At 33.9% G+C, this 19,142-nt stretch overlaps 1 protein-coding gene across 1 annotated transcript; it reads right to left on the bottom strand.

Moving 5' to 3' along the window:
- Positions 1-6,136: 6,136 nt before the first annotated feature.
- On the bottom strand, positions 6,137-7,069 carry LOC100928604 (olfactory receptor 4N5-like). Its single transcript, XM_003759245.1, has one exon. It carries the CDS (start codon positions 7,067-7,069, stop codon positions 6,137-6,139), a length of 933 nt encoding a protein of 310 aa, XP_003759293.1.
- Positions 7,070-19,142: the final 12,073 nt, after the last annotated feature.

The raw sequence follows: 19,142 nt of genomic DNA, 5'->3' as shown, positions 1-19,142 counted from the left end.
AGCATCTCAGATGCCACGGGTTCTTTACCAATGTTACAAGATACTAGTTTAATAAATGAACTAAGTAGCTGAGCAGTCTCAAGAAAAACAGTAAAATTTAGTTTTGATCTAGACCTAAAATGATGATACCTTTTAGAAGTCACATGATCTTTCAGAGCACACATCCCACAAAACTTCTGAATGCAGATTAATATGTAACTGAGAAATGTTTAACAATATAAATAAAACTACAAGACAGCATTTAAAAAAAAGATTTGCAAACTATAGCAACCATATAAAAATTATTCCAAAACCATTATTGCTATTGTTTGTCCTTCATTCTCGAAGGGAGAGAATCAGGGAGGTGATGCCATGATATACAAGTGAATTGGATTGAAGTGAGAGAGAACTGGCAAGGTCACCTGCCTCACTTTCCCCTCCAGAGCCATCTAGGTCCAGTGGCCAGGTATAGATTAAGATGACTGGAGATGCCCTGGATGAAATGGGAGACCTTGGTCCTTCTAAATTAAGGTTTTCTACAGATCTCAGTTTGACTGAGGCAACCCTCATTCAGTAATTAAGGCTAGGCAACAATTGAGGCAAAGAATCTCCTCTTTCATCTAGTCCAAAAAAGATCTAGATAAATTATTAAACGAATAAATGAAGGGAAAACCCTCAGGCTTTCTGACGAAAGCAGAAATGATTGCTATTTACATTTAATCTGAGTCAATCAGGACCAACAATTACCAATGGGGGTTGGCCTAGGATTTATAGATGGCCAATTAGCACCAAAATTGGTTTAAGGCCTGGTCCTGAAGAAAGAAATCTACCAGTAAACCCCAAGATATCTTGGGAGGATTCAGAGGTGCAAAAGAGAAAAAAATGCTTTTAAAAGCATCTGTAGGTAAGGATATGATAAATTATGTGAGTAGAAGAAGGGAAAGAGAGAAGGACAGAGGAAGGAAGGGAGGGATGGAAAGAGGGAGGGAAAGGAATCAAATGGAAATCTGTTGAAGGCCTTAGGTTAAAAAGGCCAAGGTCTTCCATTTCATCCAGGGTAATCTCCAGTTGTCTTGATCTATATTTGGCTCATCTTCTTTAAAAAGCTTTGAAAATATAAATGCTCCCTATCAGTCTCTGATACCTTTGGTGCATTGTTATCTGGAATTAAAGTTATATATGAAATAAAAATTTCTGAATTAAAACAAATTTTTCAATTCATCTCCCATTCCCCACCATCTCAGGTCCTATCAGCTTCAAGGTCTCACAAGGAGAAAGCTCAATTCTATTAAATCTCACTGTTCTTTAATTATTTAATTTCTGTTTTAAATATGAGCAGATTTAGTATACTGGGTAGTTAAAATCAGGAAATACAAGCATGTCTCTGAGAAAGAATGTTGAGATTATTGAGATTTTGTGAATAGTAGAGAATGATCTAATGGAATGATCCTAATATCCTAATAATGATCTGTGTTAAAAATAAATTTACAGCTATTATGAAGCAGGAAGAAGGCATCCTTAAACTTATCAGGCAACCTTGGGCCAGAAGTGACATATTTATGACTAATTATGTAATTGTGGTCTTAAAGTCAAGAAAATAATGGGATCAAGTAACTAAATTAATTCAAGTCACTTCAGTCCATTAGGGATTCCCTAATTGAAAGTGAACTCTCTCTTCTCATGTTCTTAAAATATTTTGTCTGTTGGTCTCTCTCCCCCATTCTTTTTAACTACATTATGTTATTTAAAACTTCTATATAAAAGGCAGGTGCTATGCTGTTGTTGTTGTTTTTCATTTTTTGTATCCTCAGTACCTTCCTCATATGTAAACCTTGATAAATCTTTATTGTAAACTTGTGATGGAAAATGTCATCCGGCTCCAGAAAGAGAACTATGGAGACTGAATGTGGATTGAAGCATAATATTTTTGTCTTTTTGTTATTATTGTTGTTGTTTGTTTGCTTGTGTATTTTTCCCCTTTTGATCTGATTTTTCTTGTAAAGTATGACAAATATGGAAATATGTTTGGAAGAGTTGCACAAGTTTAACCTACATTAGATTGCTTGTTGTCTTGAGGATGGGAGAGACAGGAAAAGAGAGAGAAAAACCAGAACACAAGGTTTTGCAAAGATGATCTCAAAAAACATCTTTGCTTATATTTGGAAAAATAAAATATTATTTAAAATAAACCTTTATTGTTTTAAAAATGACTATGGAGCCTGTGTACAGGACTGGAAAAAGCTGATGGTGGAGTGAGGAATAACACTTCTGACACTAAGGAAAACAGAGACTCTGAATAAGTTTTTCAACTCTCTATAAGCCTTTTAAATTTTTTTTCTATGAGATGAGGTGATTAGATTAGTTGATTTCTAAGGTACCTTAGCTCTAGTAATGTAGTCTATAAATAGGGTAACAGCTCATCATAAACTCTTAACAATTCAGCTAGTATAAGATTTGTAAGCCTGTTAAAACTGCTCAGAAATATGAATTTTAAAAATAGGATGAAAAAACTTCTTTAAGAATTAAATATTTTTATATCTTTTTTAAATTTAGAGTTACCAAACTACCTAAAATTTATATATATATATAAAATATATATATAAAGAAACCTGCTTTTTATATTTTTTCCTTTTGATTTTCACAATAACTTTGTGAAACAGGTGCTATTATTGTCTTCATTTTACAGGTAAAAAAAGAAAAGCGAGGCTTGGAGAGGTTAAGTAATTTGCTAGGATCCTCACTTCATATCTAAGGCTTTGTGCTCTACATCAAGTTGAACTAAATATAAGGTGGACACCCAGAATCTCAAACAGAGTTTTACTAATTTCTCTATATGGGCAGGCAGTTTGGGGGGGGGGGGGAAGGTGATGAATATATATAGGTATGTATATACATAGGATCTTTATCCTAAATGAATGAATAGAAAAACATTTATTAAGCACTTACTATAACCCAGGCACTAAAGATACCAAGAAAAAAACAAGGACAAAAACCTTGTTCTCAAGGAGCTTACATTCTAATTAGTAAAGGTTATTCATACAAGAGGTTTTATCTTCAGGGCAGATGTAAAGGCCTTGTGGTCCTTGAGTTACAACAGCAGGGAAAATGGCAATACCCCTGAGCTCAGTGGGCATAGCAATAGGAAAGAATGTAAGGTCATGTTTATGATAGTGTAGATGATAAGGTCCAATGTTGTACCATCTTTCCAAAAGTATGGTAGTTAGAAACTCCCTATATATTCAAGCAGTGTGAAGTCATGTCCCTAGTGATTCTCTGTTGTAGTATTCCTGGAATTTGAATCCGAATGGTCTGATTCCAGAGATATCACTCTTTCTAAAATAAGAAATTGACCTCTAACCACAATGAATTTAATTTACTTATATATTTCATATATAATTCATCTCTTGATTATCTATCAGATTTAACATATATTTGTTATTTCATAATGTCTAGTTTAACCAAATTTGCAGCTACAAGAAGAACTTAGCTTCATGTTATCAGCTAACTGGCACTATCTAACACTGATAGCAAAAGGACAATAATGATGAGGAGGAAATTAAGGAGGACAAGTGACATTGAGTACTTCTAAAGTTTTAAAATTGATATACATATATATATATACATATATATTTTTTATATAACAGATGGGGGAGCTAATGTTCACAGAAAGTAAATAACTTGTTCATGATCACATAGATAATAAGCATCAGAAATGACATTTGATCACCAGGTGTCATGCTCTCAGGTCTACTATTATATCTGGCTACCTTCTAATTTGAAGGGTGAGGTAAAACTCTTAGCTAGAATTTAAAGTCTTAAGAATTGCCAATCAGAGGCCTGGAGAGATTTACATGAACTGATGCTAAGTGAACTGAGCAGAACCAGGAAATCATTATATACTTCAACAACAATACTATATGATGATCATTTCTGATGGACGTGGCTCTCTTCAACAATGAGTTGAACCAAATCAGCAACATTTGTTCAATAATGAAGAGAACCAGCTACACCCAGTGAAAGAACTCTGGGAAATGAGTGCAAACCACTCCATAGCATTTCTACTCCTTCTGTTTTTGTCCACTTGCATTTTTGATTTCCATCTTAGGTTATTTTTACCTTATTTCTGAAGTCCGATTTTTCTTGTGCAGCAAAATAACTATATGGATATGCATACATATTTTGTATTTAACATATATTTTAACATATTTAACATGTATTGGTCTACCTGCCATCTGTGGGGGGAGGGGGGAGAAGGAGAGGAAAAGTTGGAACAGAAGGTTTTGCAAGTATCAATGCTGAAAAATTATCCATGCATATATCTTGTAAATAAAAATCTATAATAAAGAAAAAAAAAGAAAGAAAGAATTGCCAGTCAGGGATAGCTAGGTGGCGCAGTAGATAGAGCACCAGCTCTGAAGTCAGGAAGACCTGAGTTCAAACCTGACCTCAGACACTTAAAACTTCCTCACTGTGTGACCCTAGTCAAGTCACTTAACCCCAATTGCCTCAGAAAAAAAAAAAGGAACTGTCAGAGTCCACTGACCAACCCTAATACCCTATATCAAGATAAGGTTAAAAAATGGGTTCATGATTTAGACCTAAAGAGCAATATTATAAGCAAGTTTGAAGAACAAAGGATAGTCTACCTCTCTGAGATCTATGAGAAAGAAACAAATTTGCGGCCATAGAAAAACTACACTACATTAGAGACTGCAAAATGGATAATTTTGTTTATATTAAGTTAAAAAAAATTTAACAGTGCAGAAGGGAAGCAGAAAACTGGGGAGAGAAGTGGAAATTTTACTTCAAAAGGTTTTAATAAAAGCCTCATTTTTAACATATGCAGAGAATTGACACAAATTGATAAACATACAAGCCATTCTCCAATTGATAAATGGTCAAAGGATATGAACAGACAATTTTCAGATGAAGAAATTGAAACCATTTCTGGTCATATCAAAAAATGCTCTAAATCATTCTTGGCCAGAAAAATGCAAATTAGGACAACTCTGAGGTGCCACTACACATCTGTCAGATTGGCTAAGATGACAGGAAAGGATAATGATCAATGTTGGAGGGGATATGGGAAAATTGGGACACTAATACAACATTGGTAGAGTGTGAATCCAACTGTTCTGGAGAGCAATCTGGAACTATACCCAAAGGACTTTCAAACTGTGCATACCCTTTGATCCAGCAGTGTCTCTACTGAGTCTATATCCCAAAGAGATCATAAAAAAGGGAAAAGGACCCACATGTGCAAAAACGTTTGTGGCAGCCCTTTTTATAGTGACAAGAAACTGGAAACTGAGTGGATGACCATCAGTTGAAGAATGGTTGAATAAGTAATGGTATATGAATGATATGAAATATTATTATTCCATAAGAAATGATCAGCAGGATGATTTCAGAATGACCTGGAAAGACTTATACAAACTGATGCTAAGTGAGAGTAAAACCAAGAGAGCATTTTACATAGAAACAAGAAGATTACATGATAATTCTGATGGACATAGATCTTTTCAACAATGAGGTAATTCAGGCCAATTCCAATGGTCTTGGGATGGAGAGAGTCATCTGCATTCAGAAAGAGGACTATGGGAACTGAATATGGATCACAACATAATATGTTCACCTTTTTGTTGTTGTTTGCTTGCTTTTTGTTTTCTTCTCAGTTTTTTCCCTTTTTGATCTGATTTTTCTTGTGCATGAGAATTGTGGAAATATGTGTAGAAGAATTGCACATATTTAACATCTATTGGATTACTTGCTGTCTGGGTGAGGAGTGGAGGAAATGGAGGGAGAAAAAATTTGCAAAGGTGAATGCTGAAAACTATCTTTGTATATATTTTGAAAATAAAAAGCTATTATTTAAAAAAAATGAATTGCTAGAATCCCCCCCCCCACAACATAGATTTGAGCACGTCATGCTTATCAAGCAAACTGACCAATTTTCTCTCTCCTTCCCCTCCCTGATTATTTGTATCCACTAACTTTATTCTGTATTCTAGCAGGTCAAGGCATGAATGTGACATTCTCCAATATGCTCAAATTTTTACAACCCTGTATCCTTCTTCTGAATAATTAGATTTTTCTCACTAGAGGACAGAGTTATAGGGAATGAATCTCAGTTAAATCTCAGAGTGACATCTATTCTTCATTTTGCTTCACAAATGATATGCCTGTTGACTAACTTTCTCATAGAGGCCTTAACTTCCTGATTTCTCAGGGTATAAATCACAGGATTTAACAAAGGAAAGATAACAGTGTGAAAGAGAGCAACCACTTTGTCTGCTGGGAAGGTCCTGAAAGGACGGGTGTAAATAAAGATGGCAGGGCCAAACATTAGAAACACGATGATAACATGGGTGGTACAAGTGGACAAAGCCTTGCTCTTCCCCTCAGAAGAAGAGCCCCTAACTCGAAAGAGGATGACAGCATAGGATGTCAGCAAACCTAAGAAACATAGCAGGGTGAGCAGTCCACTGTTGGACACCATCAGGAGCTCGACCACAAAGGTGTCAGTGCAGGCCAGCTTGATGATCTGTGGGACATCACAGAAGAAGTTGTCCAGCTGATTTGGGCCACAGAAAGGCAGACGGACAATGAGAGCCACCTGCACAATAGAGTGGGCAAAACCCCCAACCCACAGGGCTAGCAATAGCATGTAACATATCTGGCGGTTCATGAAGGTTGCATAGTGTAAGGGCTGGCAGATTGCTATATAGCGGTCAACAGCCATCACCACAAGGAGGAACATCTCACCTATTCCAAGGAAATGTAAGAAGAAGAGCTGAGTAATGCATCCTTGATAAGAGATGGTCTTTTTCTCATACAAGAAATCTATCAACATCTTGGGAGCTACAATGAAAGAATAAGAAGCATCTAAGAAAGCCAGGTTGCCCAGAAAGAAATATAGGGGTGCTGTGAGAGTAGGATCTGATCTGATGGTGACGATAATAAGAAGATTCCCAGGAAGGATGACCATGTAGAATGAGAGTATCAGTACAAAAACCAAAAGTTGTATCTCTTGAGAGTGAGTTAGACCCAGAAGAATGAATTCAGTCACTGTATTATTCTCTTGCTCCATTTACTCAACCTGGAAAATATTAATGCATGAAAAATCATTACAATTAATTCAGACCCTTTCTGTCTAATAAGAAATGAAATTTAAATGATAAATATTCTTGGTATCAGATAGAAAGCCTGTTTTCAGCACCTTGGTTCCCAACTTTGATAAATTCCTTTGTTGTTGTTTTTTCTCAGAAGACAGAACTAGAAGCAATGTGTGAAGCCTTAGAGAAGCAGCCAACAACCATTTATTAGATACCCATTTTGTACCAGGCACTGAAAAACAAATATTTAAAAAAAGATATAAAGAAAGTCAAAGCCACTCCTTGTTCTTATAAAGCATATAGTCTAATGGAGGAGACATGTTTAAAAAAATGTACAAACAAGATAAATAAATAATAATTCAAAGTAATCAGCAGAACAGTAATATTCCATAATATTCATATACCATAATTTATTCAGCCATTCTCCAACTGATGGACATCCATTCAGTTTCCAGTTTTTAGCCACTACAAAAAGGGCTGCCACAAACATTCGTGCACATACAGGTCCCTTTCCCTTCTTTATAATCTCTTTGGGATATAATCCCAGTAGTAACACTGCTGGATCAAAGGGTATGCACAGTTTGATAACTTTTTGAGCATAGTTCCAAACTACTCTCCGAAAGGCCTGGAGAGACTTACACGAACTGATGCTAAGTGAAATGAGCAGGACCAGGAGATCATTATATACTTCAGCAACAATACTATATGATGACCAGTTCTGATGGACCAGGCCATCCTCAGCAACGAGATCAACCAAATAATTTCCAAAGGAGCAGTAATGAACTGAACCAGCTATGCCCAGAAAAAGAACTCTGGGAGATGACTAAAAACCATTACATTGAATTCCCAATCCCTATATTTATGCACACTTGCATTTTTGATTTCCTTCACAAGCTAATTGTACAATATTTCAGAGTCTGATTCTTTTTATACAGCAAAATAACATTTTGGTCATGTATACTTATTGTGTATCTAATTTATATTTTAATGTACTTAATATTTACTGGTCATCCTGCCATCTGGGGGAGGGGGTGGGGGGGTAAGAGGTGAAAAATTGGAACAAGAGGTTTGGCAATTGTTAATGCTGTAAAGTTACCCATGCATATATCCTGTAAATAAAAGGCTATTAAAAAAAAAAGTAATCAGTAGAGGGAAGACACTGGCAGTAAAAGGGCTCAGAAAAGGCAATTTACAGGAGAGATCTTAGCTGATACTTAAAGAAAGCCAGAAAATCTAGAATTAAAAGGGACAAAATTCTAGGAATGAGAGAATAGCAAGTAAAAATGCCCAGAATAGGGAGATAGAGAATCCAGTGTGAAGAATTATAAGGCCAGTAGCACTAGTTTAAAAAGTACATTGGAAGGCATAAGAACTAAAAGTCTGAAAAGATAGTCAGTAAGGTATATAAAAGCCACATAAAGGATTTTCAACCAAAGGAACAATGTATCATTACCAGTTGTTATTGTTGCTGTATTTCTTGTTACTTAAAGATAACAATAGTTGACATTTATTTAGTGCTTTTAAGGATAGCAAAATGCTATACTATGCAGTGTTTGGGAAGCTTCAAACAAAAGTGTAGGAGGGAGAAGTGTTAGACAGACTACCAAACTGAAGGTCTACAAAATCACTGTGCTAACTTCACTGTTGTATGCCCATGAGACCTGGACAGTCTATCAGTGCCATGCTAGGAAAGTGAATCGCTTCCATTTTAATTGTCTTAGGAAGATTTTGAAGATCATCTGGCAGGATAAGACACCAGACACTGAGGAGTTTTCTCGAATTACACTGTCAAGCATTCCAACTTTACTGTAGAAACACAACTACATTGGGTTGGTCATGTTCAAATGCCAAATGTATACTTATAAAAAATTTATTTTATAGAGAACTCACATGAAAAGTGCTCACAAGGTGGTCAGAAAAAAAAACAATACAAGGACACTGTCGAGGTATTTCTTAAGAATTGTAGAATAGATTATATGACATGGGAGACACTGGCACAAGACTGCCCAGCATGGGGTGCCCTAATGGGAGAAGGTGCTGTGCTCTATAAGCAAAGCAGAATTGAATTAGCTCAAAAGAAACATGAAATACACAAAATTAAAGAAGCTACCTCAAATGTTTATAAGGGCTATTTATGTACAACTTGTGGCAGAGCATTTCTGAACTCATATTGGTCTGATCAGCCACAGTTGTATACACTGCAGCTTGACTCTAACATAGTGATGCCATTTTGGTCTTCTTCGAGAACAAAGGACCACAACCATATGTGACAAAATAGATAAAAAACATGCTTAAGTGACTTGCCTAGGATCATACAGTTGCTAAGCATTTGCAGCAGGATTTGGACAGAGATCTTTCTGACTCCAAGTTGAACACTATCCACTGCACCCCTTAGGTATACCTAACAAATAGAATTGTCCAACAGTGAAATAGTTTTTTGTTTCTGTTTTGTTTTGTTTTCTGAAAAGTAAAAAATACCTTTTCTTTCACTGAAAGTCTTATAGTAAATAGCTAGATACCCACTTTTAGAGATAAGACAGTACTCTTATTGAGTACCAATTAGAACAGATGGCTTACAAATCCCTTTTAAACTCAGAGATTCAGTGATTGCACCCACCACCACCACTACCATATATCTTCTCAGAATCTGCCCTTCTCTATCTATGTTTTATAACTTCCCTTTTATGAACTGTGAATATTTCCTCACCTTTCTTAACTTTGGACTTTGGGAAGCCTATACTTTGGCACTGGCATGTATAAAGCCAAAGTTCCTTGATAAATACTAAATTTGACTTCAGTTATACCTTTTGTCTACTGCTCATATAGAATGCCTAGATTCTGATTCCCCTTCCATTCTCATTTTGTGTTTGGATCCTTGACTATTCTTTTGTTTTACTTATAATATATATATACAGTCTCCTTGGATCCTAACCATCTGCTTAGACTTTCTACTGTTAGAGGATACTGTTTCAAATTCTACTCCTACATTATATTTGTATGACCTTGAACAAGTCACTAATTTCTGGACTAAAGTTTCCTCATTTAATTTATGGATTTGGAAGGTCTCTTCCATTTCTAAATTCTATTTTCTTAATTCCTATTTCAATAATAGTGCATAATAATGGATAGAACACATAGAAAAGATGAGACTAAGATCTAACTCCACAATTACCATGCTTCCATTAAACTAATATGACTTTGATCAAACCACTATAGCTCAAAGACTCTCTTCTCTCAGGTAAATGTTTATAGAATCAATAAAATATAAGAAATACTCATCTATCCTTTACCTTCTTTTTAGGTAATCTATCCCATGCTTGTGCTTTCAGACTGAATTTTTTTATCTATGAAATGGGAATCTGTAAAATGCATAGATATCCTATTTTATAGAATAATTTTGAGGGTTAAATGAGTAAATGAATATATGCAGATTAGGAATAGAAAGTCAAAATTGTGGTGCCATCATTCTCCTTTCTAAACCTTACTCAGGATAAAGCATACCAAACTCTGCCACTCTCTCTTGACAACTGTTTTATGAAACTGAAAAAATCTTAAAATTAGAAAGCGAGAGTGCTAGGAGTACAAAACATAAGAAAACAAACAAGACAATCCTTAATTTCAAAGAGTTTATATACTTTTAAAGGAAAGCAACACATCAAAGGAGTTCTGGAAGGAGGAAGGAGAATACCTTCACAGGGACATGGTGAGGAGGAGCTCTGTAAGTGTCTTGGAAGACCTGGGTATTTCAAGTTGAGGTGAAAGTTCACCTCTCAGAACCAGAGGACTCTGGCATAGAACCCAAGTTTCTAGTGAGGTAGAAATGGTCAGAGTAGTACCACAGAGATAGATGTCTCAATTTAAATTGATCCTTATAATCTTCACTACTGCTCTATTTTTATATAATCTTAACTACAGAATATCAGACCCAGATAATGTCTGATCAACTCTACTATTATATTAATAAGAAAGGTGAAGTCGAATATGTGTGTTCACATATTCCAAGAGTGGAAACTGAAGTATTATGAAGATAAAAACTATAATTTATGTCATCTTACCTTGCCAATCTACTTATCTCTACTCTCTTTTTGATTCTCTTGTCTTCTTCCATTCATATATTTTTACCTTATTCTGTGACAGGTCTCAAAGAGTGGCCACCAGAGCTCTCCATTCATTCAAAAAGCAAGGATAGGTATGTTATAGATAGTTATTTTATGCACATAGACAAATATGTAATGTCTTACTGATACAATCTCAAACTCCCCTATCTACAGTTCTGATTTCCATATGGAAACTACCCTTCTGTCCTGGCTCAGTTGGGGAGTTCAGACTTTCAGAGGTCGTAGAAGAAAGGCGACAAATCTGTTGCTGCTACCGCTAGTATCACTTTTTGCAATCATTAGCTTTTTTGTGGTATTTCAGAGATTCTTAATCTGGGGATTGTGAGCTTATTTTTAAAAATTATTTTGCCAACTTTATTTCAAAAATTGGTTTCATTTATAATTCCATTTATTTTATTTGGTGTATTTCTTTGGTGGGGGATGGCAATTGGGGTTAAGTGACTTGCCCAGATTTACACAGTGTCAGAGACAAAATTTGAGCTCAGATCCTCTTGACTCCAGATTTTTTTTTAATTTTGTGCATTTTAAAACATCGTTTTGAAATTGTGTCCATATGTTTCTGACAGTCAAAGTGGGACATGATACACAAAGGTTAAAACCCCTTTATCCTTTATGTAATGAAAGAAGCAGTGGACTTGGAGCCAAAAAACCTAGATCTAAAAGCTTTAAGTCAATTACTTCTTAACTATATCAACATGGGCAAGTACCACTTCCCTGAGCCTCAAAGTCTTCAGTTTTTAACATAGTATTTTATCTTTCATTATGATATAAAATTCTATTAAAAATTCTGAGGAATAGGAAAAGATGTTAAAAATAAAAGACAACAATAGGAGAATCTAGAAAAGACCCCTGAAATCATATCTTAATTACCTTTTAATCTTTATACCCACACTTAAGACTTTCTCTGCAGTAACTCTGACCTTCATCCCAAAGCATCCTAAATCAGAAGACATCTTCTCATATATAGAACCCTTCCTATTTCAACCATTTCTGTCACTTACTATTTCTTTCTCACAAATATGCTTTCAGCAAATGTCAAAGATGACCAGAAGTAAGAACCTCTCCATTTGTCTTCTGCTGCCCTCTAAAAAAATAATCAGTTATGTTCTGAAGCCATGATTGTGCTTCTACACTTAAAGGATTGCTCCTGGGTTTGTTTCAAACATCCATTCTCCTTTAGTGCCTCTTTCTAGATTCCTAAAACACCATACTTTCTCGTGATGTAATAAAAAAAAAATCTGCTGTGGTCATCTGGGAATAATTCAACCCTGAAGAATCCTTGCATTGGGAATTATTAGAATGATATTTGTGATTCCATTAGACAAAAAACTAAGCAAGACCTTTGTAACAAATATAAATATTTATTGGAATTCTTTGTTGTATTCTTCAAGGTCAGTCCTTCTTTTCATGTTTAATATTTCATAAATGACTATAATAATGGTATGGTAAGCATACTGATTTAATTTAGAAAAGACAATTAGTCTCTGAATTCTTTGAAGATAAGAAAGTCATTGCAAATGAAAGTGATAAATTTAAGAAAATTAAATAATACCTTAACTGCTTTGCTACAATGTTATATAAATATGAGCTATCATCATTATTTATTGTCAGAAGCAAAGCAAAGTGGCAGTGAATGTGTAGGTAACAAGTATCACGGTGCACTCTCAGACAGGGACAAAACCAAAGAGTGCCTGATGGAAGGGCAAAAGATCTTGTCAGATTAGAATTCCCTTCTGAATTCAGAAGGACATCTTCCTAAGAGCGAGTAAAAAGAATTTTATTTTTCTCCCACATATATATGTCTTCTCTCAGCAGCTAGATTCAATAAATAGCATGCTAGGCTGAAGTCAAGAAGATCTGAGTTCATATCCAACCTTAGACATTTATTAGCTGTGTGATTGTAGGCAAGTCATTTAACCCTGTTTGTTTTAATCCAATATAAAACAAAATGGCACACTACTCTAGTAGTTGCCAGGGTTTTGACAAATATTCCTATGAGAATTTTTTGAGATTGTTGGTAGTTATGACTATTTTTTTCTAATTCACTGACAGAGACCATACTTTTCTTCTAAAGCAAATGCTTCTAACTGAAGTTAATACCTAGGTTACTCAGCAAATATTAATATAATATGAAAGATAGTGGAAATGCATTTTTTTACATTTACATTTATTCTCCCCCCCAATTTTTAGACATTTTTATTTAAAGGTTTGAGCACCAAATTATATACCTTCTTCCTCCCTACCCTTCCTCATCCATGAGACAGTAAACAATCAGATATAAGTTATACATGTGCAATTATATAAAATATTTGCATATTAGTTATTTTGTACAAAAAGATTTAAACAGAAAAAAGTGAAAAATAGTATACTTTAGTCTATATTCAATCAATATCAACTTTTTCTCTGGAAGTAGAAACCATGTTTCATCATTACACCTTTGGAATTGTCTTAGATCATCATATTGCTAAGAATACCTAAGTCATTTTTAGTTCTTCATTGAGCAATATTGCTGTTACTGTTATAACGTTCTCCTGATTTTGCTCAGTTCACTATGCATCAGTTCATGTCTTTCCAAGTTTTTCTGAAACTCTCCTACTTGTCATTTCTTATACCACAAAAATATTCCATTACAATCATATACCACAGCTTATTTAGCCATTACTTAATTGATAGGTATCCCTTCAATATCTAATTCTTAGCTATCAAAAAAAAATCTGCTATAAATATTTTTTGTAAAAATAGACCAGTCTCTCTTTTTATGGATGTCTTTTGGAAGTGATATTGATGAGTCAAAGAATATGTATAGTTTTAAAGCCCTTTGGTCATAGTTCTACATTGCTCTCTACACTGTTTGGATCAGTTCACAAATCTGCCAACAGTTTTCGACATCCTCTCCAACATCCAACATTTTCCTTTTTTTTCATATTGGCCACTCTGATATGTGTGAGGTGGTGTGTCAGAGTAGTTTTAAATTGAGTTTCTCAGATAAAAGTAATTTAGAATTTTTTTTTCATATGGCTATAGGTATCTTTGATTTCTTTGTTTGAAAATTACCTCTTCATACCTTTTGACCAGGTATCAATTGAGGAAAGAATTATATTTTATAAATTTTATAAATAAATTTTATAAATATTAGCAATGAGACCTTTATCAGAGACACTTGTGAAATTTGCTCCCAGTTTTCTGCTTTCCTTATAATTTTGGTTGAATTGATTTTGTTTTTGCAAAAACATTTTAACATAATTATCTATTTTCCATTTTTTACATTCTCTGTATTTCTTTGGTCCTAAATCTTTGCCTTATTCATAAATCTGACAGACAAATTATTACATGTTTCTTAAATTTGCTTATGGGGTCATCATTTTTATCTAAATGATATATCCATTTTGAATTTATTTTGTATATTGTGTAAAATATTGCTCTATACCTAGTTTCTACCATATTGTTTTCTAGTTTTCTAAGAAGTTTTTATTAAATAATTGAGTTTTATTTCCAAAAGCTTGGATCTTTGGATTTATCATATACTAGTTATTATGATCATTTACTATAATGTAATTTGTACCTAATCTACTTCACTTATCCACTACTCCATTTTTTAGCCAAAATGAGATTGTTTTTAATAATTACCACGTTAGAATACAGTTTGAAATCTGGTATGACTAGACTAGACTTCTTTTTACATTTTTTTCATTAATTTCCTTGATATCCTTGAAGTTTTGTTCTTCCAGATGAATTTTGTTTATATTTTTCTAGTTCTATATGATATGCATATACATATGATATGTTTGATATGTATTGCATTAAATAAATAAATTTAAGTAGAATTGTCATTTGTGCTATATTGGCTAAGCCTACCCATAAGCAATTAATATTTTTTTCTAAATGTTTAGGTGAAACTTTATGTGAAAAGTGTTTTATGATTATGATCATATAGTCCCTGGCAAGTAGACTCCCAAATATTCTCTGTTATTTTTAAGTGGAATTTCTCTTTCTATCTCTTATCTATGTGAGTTTATTTTGTATCATGCCACTTTACCAAAGTTGTTAATTACTTCAGTTGATTTTTTAGGATTTTCTGAATATGTCACCATATGATCTTCAAAAAGTGATAGTTTTGTTTCTTAATTGTCTATTTGTTGTTTCTTTAATTTCCTTTTTCTTATTGCTATAGCTAACATTCTACCACAATATTAAATAAAGGTGATAATTGGCGTCCTTTCTTCACCCATGATTGTATTGGGAAAGCTGAAAGCTTATGCTCATTATAGACATTGTTTGCTAATAGTTTTTGATATATATTGCTTATTTTAAGATAAGCTCTATTTATTCTTATGTTCTCTTGTGTATTTAGTAGAATGGGCACAGAATTTTGTTAAAGGTTTTTACTGCACATATTGAGATAATCATATTATTTCTGTAATTTTTGTTATGGATATGGTCAATTATGATGATATTTTTCCTAATAATGAACTAGCTCTACATTCCTAGTATAAATTCTACCTGGCCATAGTGCATGATCCTTGTAATATATTATTGTAATCTCTTTGCTAGTGTTTTATTTAAAATGTTTGCATCAATATTCATAAAGGAATTTGGTCTATAATTTTCTTTCTTTATTTGGGCTCTTCCTGATTCAGTTATCAGAACCATTTGTGTCATAAAAAGGATTTGGTAGGACTCCTTCTTTGCCTATTTTTCCAAATCATTTATATAGTATTGAGATTAATTATTCTTTAAATGTTTGGTAAAATTTACTTGTGAATCCATCTGGCCCTGGGGACTTTTTTCTCAGGTAGTTCATTGATGGCTTATTCAATTTTTTTTCTAAGATCAGGTTAAGTATTTTATTTCTTCTTCTATTAATATGAGTAACATATTTTGTAGACATTTATCCATTTCAGTTATGTTGTCAAATTTATTAGTATATAATTGAGCAAAATAGCTTCCATCAGTTGTCTTAATTTCTCCTTCATTGATGGTAAATTCACTCCTTTCTTTCATTTTTGAGACTAGTAAATTGGTTTTCTTCTTTCTTTTTTTTAAAATCAAATTTGCCAATGGTTTGTTTATTAAATTACTTTTTTTAATAGCAACAGCTTCTAGTTTTATTTTATTAGTTCAATAATTTTCTAGCTTTCAATTTTATTAATCTTTCTTTTGCTTTTTAGGATTTTCAACTTGGTATATAATTGGTGACTTTTATTTTTTCCCCTAGTTTTGTTAGTTGCATACACAATTCATTCATCTGATTTTTTTCTATATTTTATTGATGTAAATAAATTGGAGATATGAAATTTCCCCTAAGTATTACTTTGGATGTATCCTATAAATTTTAGGATTTTTTCTGATTGTTGCCATTTTCCTTAATGAAATTATCAATTATTTCTATGATTTGTTCTTTGACCCACTTCCTTTTAAGATTAGATTATTTAATTTCCAATTAATTTTAATCCCTCACTATTGAGATCCATTATTGATTGCTTTAATGCATTATTATCTGAAAAGGATGCCTTTACTATTTCTTCTTTTCTGCATTTTGTTGGGAGTTTTTTTTATTTTCTAATACATGGCCAATGTGTATGTGTGGGTGTGTAGGTGGTGTTGCTGTGTATTGCTAAGTAAAAAATATATTCTTTTCTGTCCCCATTCAGCATTCTCTAGAGAACAATCATAGCTAACTTTTCCAGAACTTTATTGACCTTCTTAACTTCTTTCTTTTTTATTTTTACTAGAGAGGAAACTGATGCCTCCCACTAGTATAATTGTGTTATCTATTTCCTCCTGTGATTCATTTAACTTCTCCTTCAAAAAATTTAGAGACTAGACCATTTGGTGCATAAATGTTTAGTATTGATATGACTTCATTGTCTATGGTAATTTTCAGCAAGATATTTCTTTCTATAGATCTTTAGCTTTTGTTCTGCTGAAATCAGGACAGCTATCCCTGCTTTCTTTATTTCAGCTGAAACATAACAGTCTGCTCCAGTCCCTTACCTTTACTCTTTATCTCTGCTTCAAATTGTTTCATGCAAACAATATTTTAGGATGCTGGTTTTTACTCCATTCTACTATACATTTCTTTTTAGGGGTGAGCTCATCCCATTCACATTATTTTTCACCTGTGTAATTCTATCCATGCTATTTTTCACTTATTTGCTCCCCTTTCTCCATTATGCCCTACCCACTCCCTCCTCACAAGTGTTTTACTTTTGAACATTACTTTTCCCAATACACCTCCCTATTTTCAGTCTTCCTCCTCCTTCTATTGTTCCCATCTCTTTTTGCTTCCTTATAGAATAAGATAGATTTCTATATCCAATGAGTATGTGTGTGAGAGGCCTAAAGAAGTGAGAGAAGTGTGTGTGTCTGTGTGTCTGTGTGTCTGTGTGTCTGTGTGTCTGTGTGAGTAAGAGGCCTAGAGAATGGCCTCTTTGGGTTATAGACATTAAGGATTGTTTCTATTCTATCCCTCTGGATAAGGAGGATATGAAAAGATTTGCCTTTTCAGTGCCCAGTGTTAATTTACCTGAACCTTATAAAAGATATAAATGGACAGTTTTGCCACTGAATGAAAAATAGCCCTACTATGTGTCAAATGTATGTTGCTACTGCTCTTACTCCAATAAGAAAAGCATTTCCAAAAGTTTTGTTGTTACATTACATGGATGATATCGTGGGGTGTGCACCTGAGGAGCAAATGTTAGAAGCATGACTACAAAAGACCATAAAAACACTAAGGAATGATAAATTGCATGTAGCTCCAGAAAAAAAAAATCAAATACATGCTTCTTTTCAATATTTACGATATGAAGTCTATCCTAAGGTGCTTACAGTACAAAAACTTTCTTTAAGAACAGAGAAGATGAACACCTTAAATGACTTTCAGAAATTGATAGGAGATATCCAATGGATGTGTCCAGTGTTAGGCTTAACTACCTATCAATTGCAACTATTATATGACATTTTAAGGGGAGACAGTGCTTTAAACTCACCAAGACAGCTTACAAAAGAAGCTCAAGAAGCTTTGAGAGAAGTTGAACTGGTTTTATCCAATGTGGTTGAAAGAGTCACTCAAAAACCCTTAGAAATATCAGTTTTTGCTACAAAAGAGGCACCCACAGCAGTCCTCCATCAAGGAGACAGTGTGATAGAGTGGGTGAACCTCCTAGCACAATCAGAACAAAACTTTACTCCTTATCCAGTGCTTGTGGCTACAATATTATAAAAGGCCATTAAGTGAGCTGTACAATTATCTGGGATAAGACCTGACAAGATATACATCTTTTATGCCAATGCACAAATTAATGTATGCTTTGAAACCATCCCAGAGTAGCAAATTTTATTGGCCACAGCTCCAAATTTTACACGCAGATCTCCATTAAAGATAACCCGCCTATTACATAATTGGTAATGGATTCTTGAAGAAAAAGTTTCTAAGGTTCCTCTTAAAGGACCAACTATTTTTTCAGATGCATCCAAACATAATATTTATGCTGTATACTCTCATGACTAAACTATAAAGTGAGTATACTCTCCTTTTCAGTCCACTCAGCAGAATGAATTGTATGCAATCATGCTAGCTCTTACTTATTATCCAAGAGATATAAATACAATATCTGATGCGACTTATTCAGTAGGTGTGGTATAAAGAACTGCCACAGCCCAAATAAAATTTGTAGCTTCTACTATGTATCAGCTCTTTAAGGAACTTCAAGAGCAAGTGAGAAAGCATCCAGGTAAGATTTATATCTTGAATGTCCAGTTTCTTAGTGGACTTCCAGGTCCTATTTTTCATGGAAATTCAAAGGCAGATAGCCTTTTAATCCTGTTAGCCAATACTCCCTTTATTTCAAGCAGCCCACGAATCTCATTCTAAATGTCATCAGGCTGCTTGAGCTTTACATCTGCAATTTGGGACAACAAAAGAGAA

Source organism: Sarcophilus harrisii, chromosome 2 (assembly GCF_902635505.1).
Source record: "Sarcophilus harrisii chromosome 2, mSarHar1.11, whole genome shotgun sequence".
NCBI lineage: Eukaryota > Metazoa > Chordata > Mammalia > Dasyuromorphia > Dasyuridae > Sarcophilus > Sarcophilus harrisii.
Note: the sequence above shows the minus strand (reverse complement) of the source record. Positions and strands in the feature narration are given on the sequence as shown.

Coding starts and splice junctions, on each gene's coding strand:
- LOC100928604 (XM_003759245.1), bottom strand. CDS start 7,069: ATGGAGCAAGAGAATAATACAGTGACTGAATTCATTCTTCTGGGTCTA.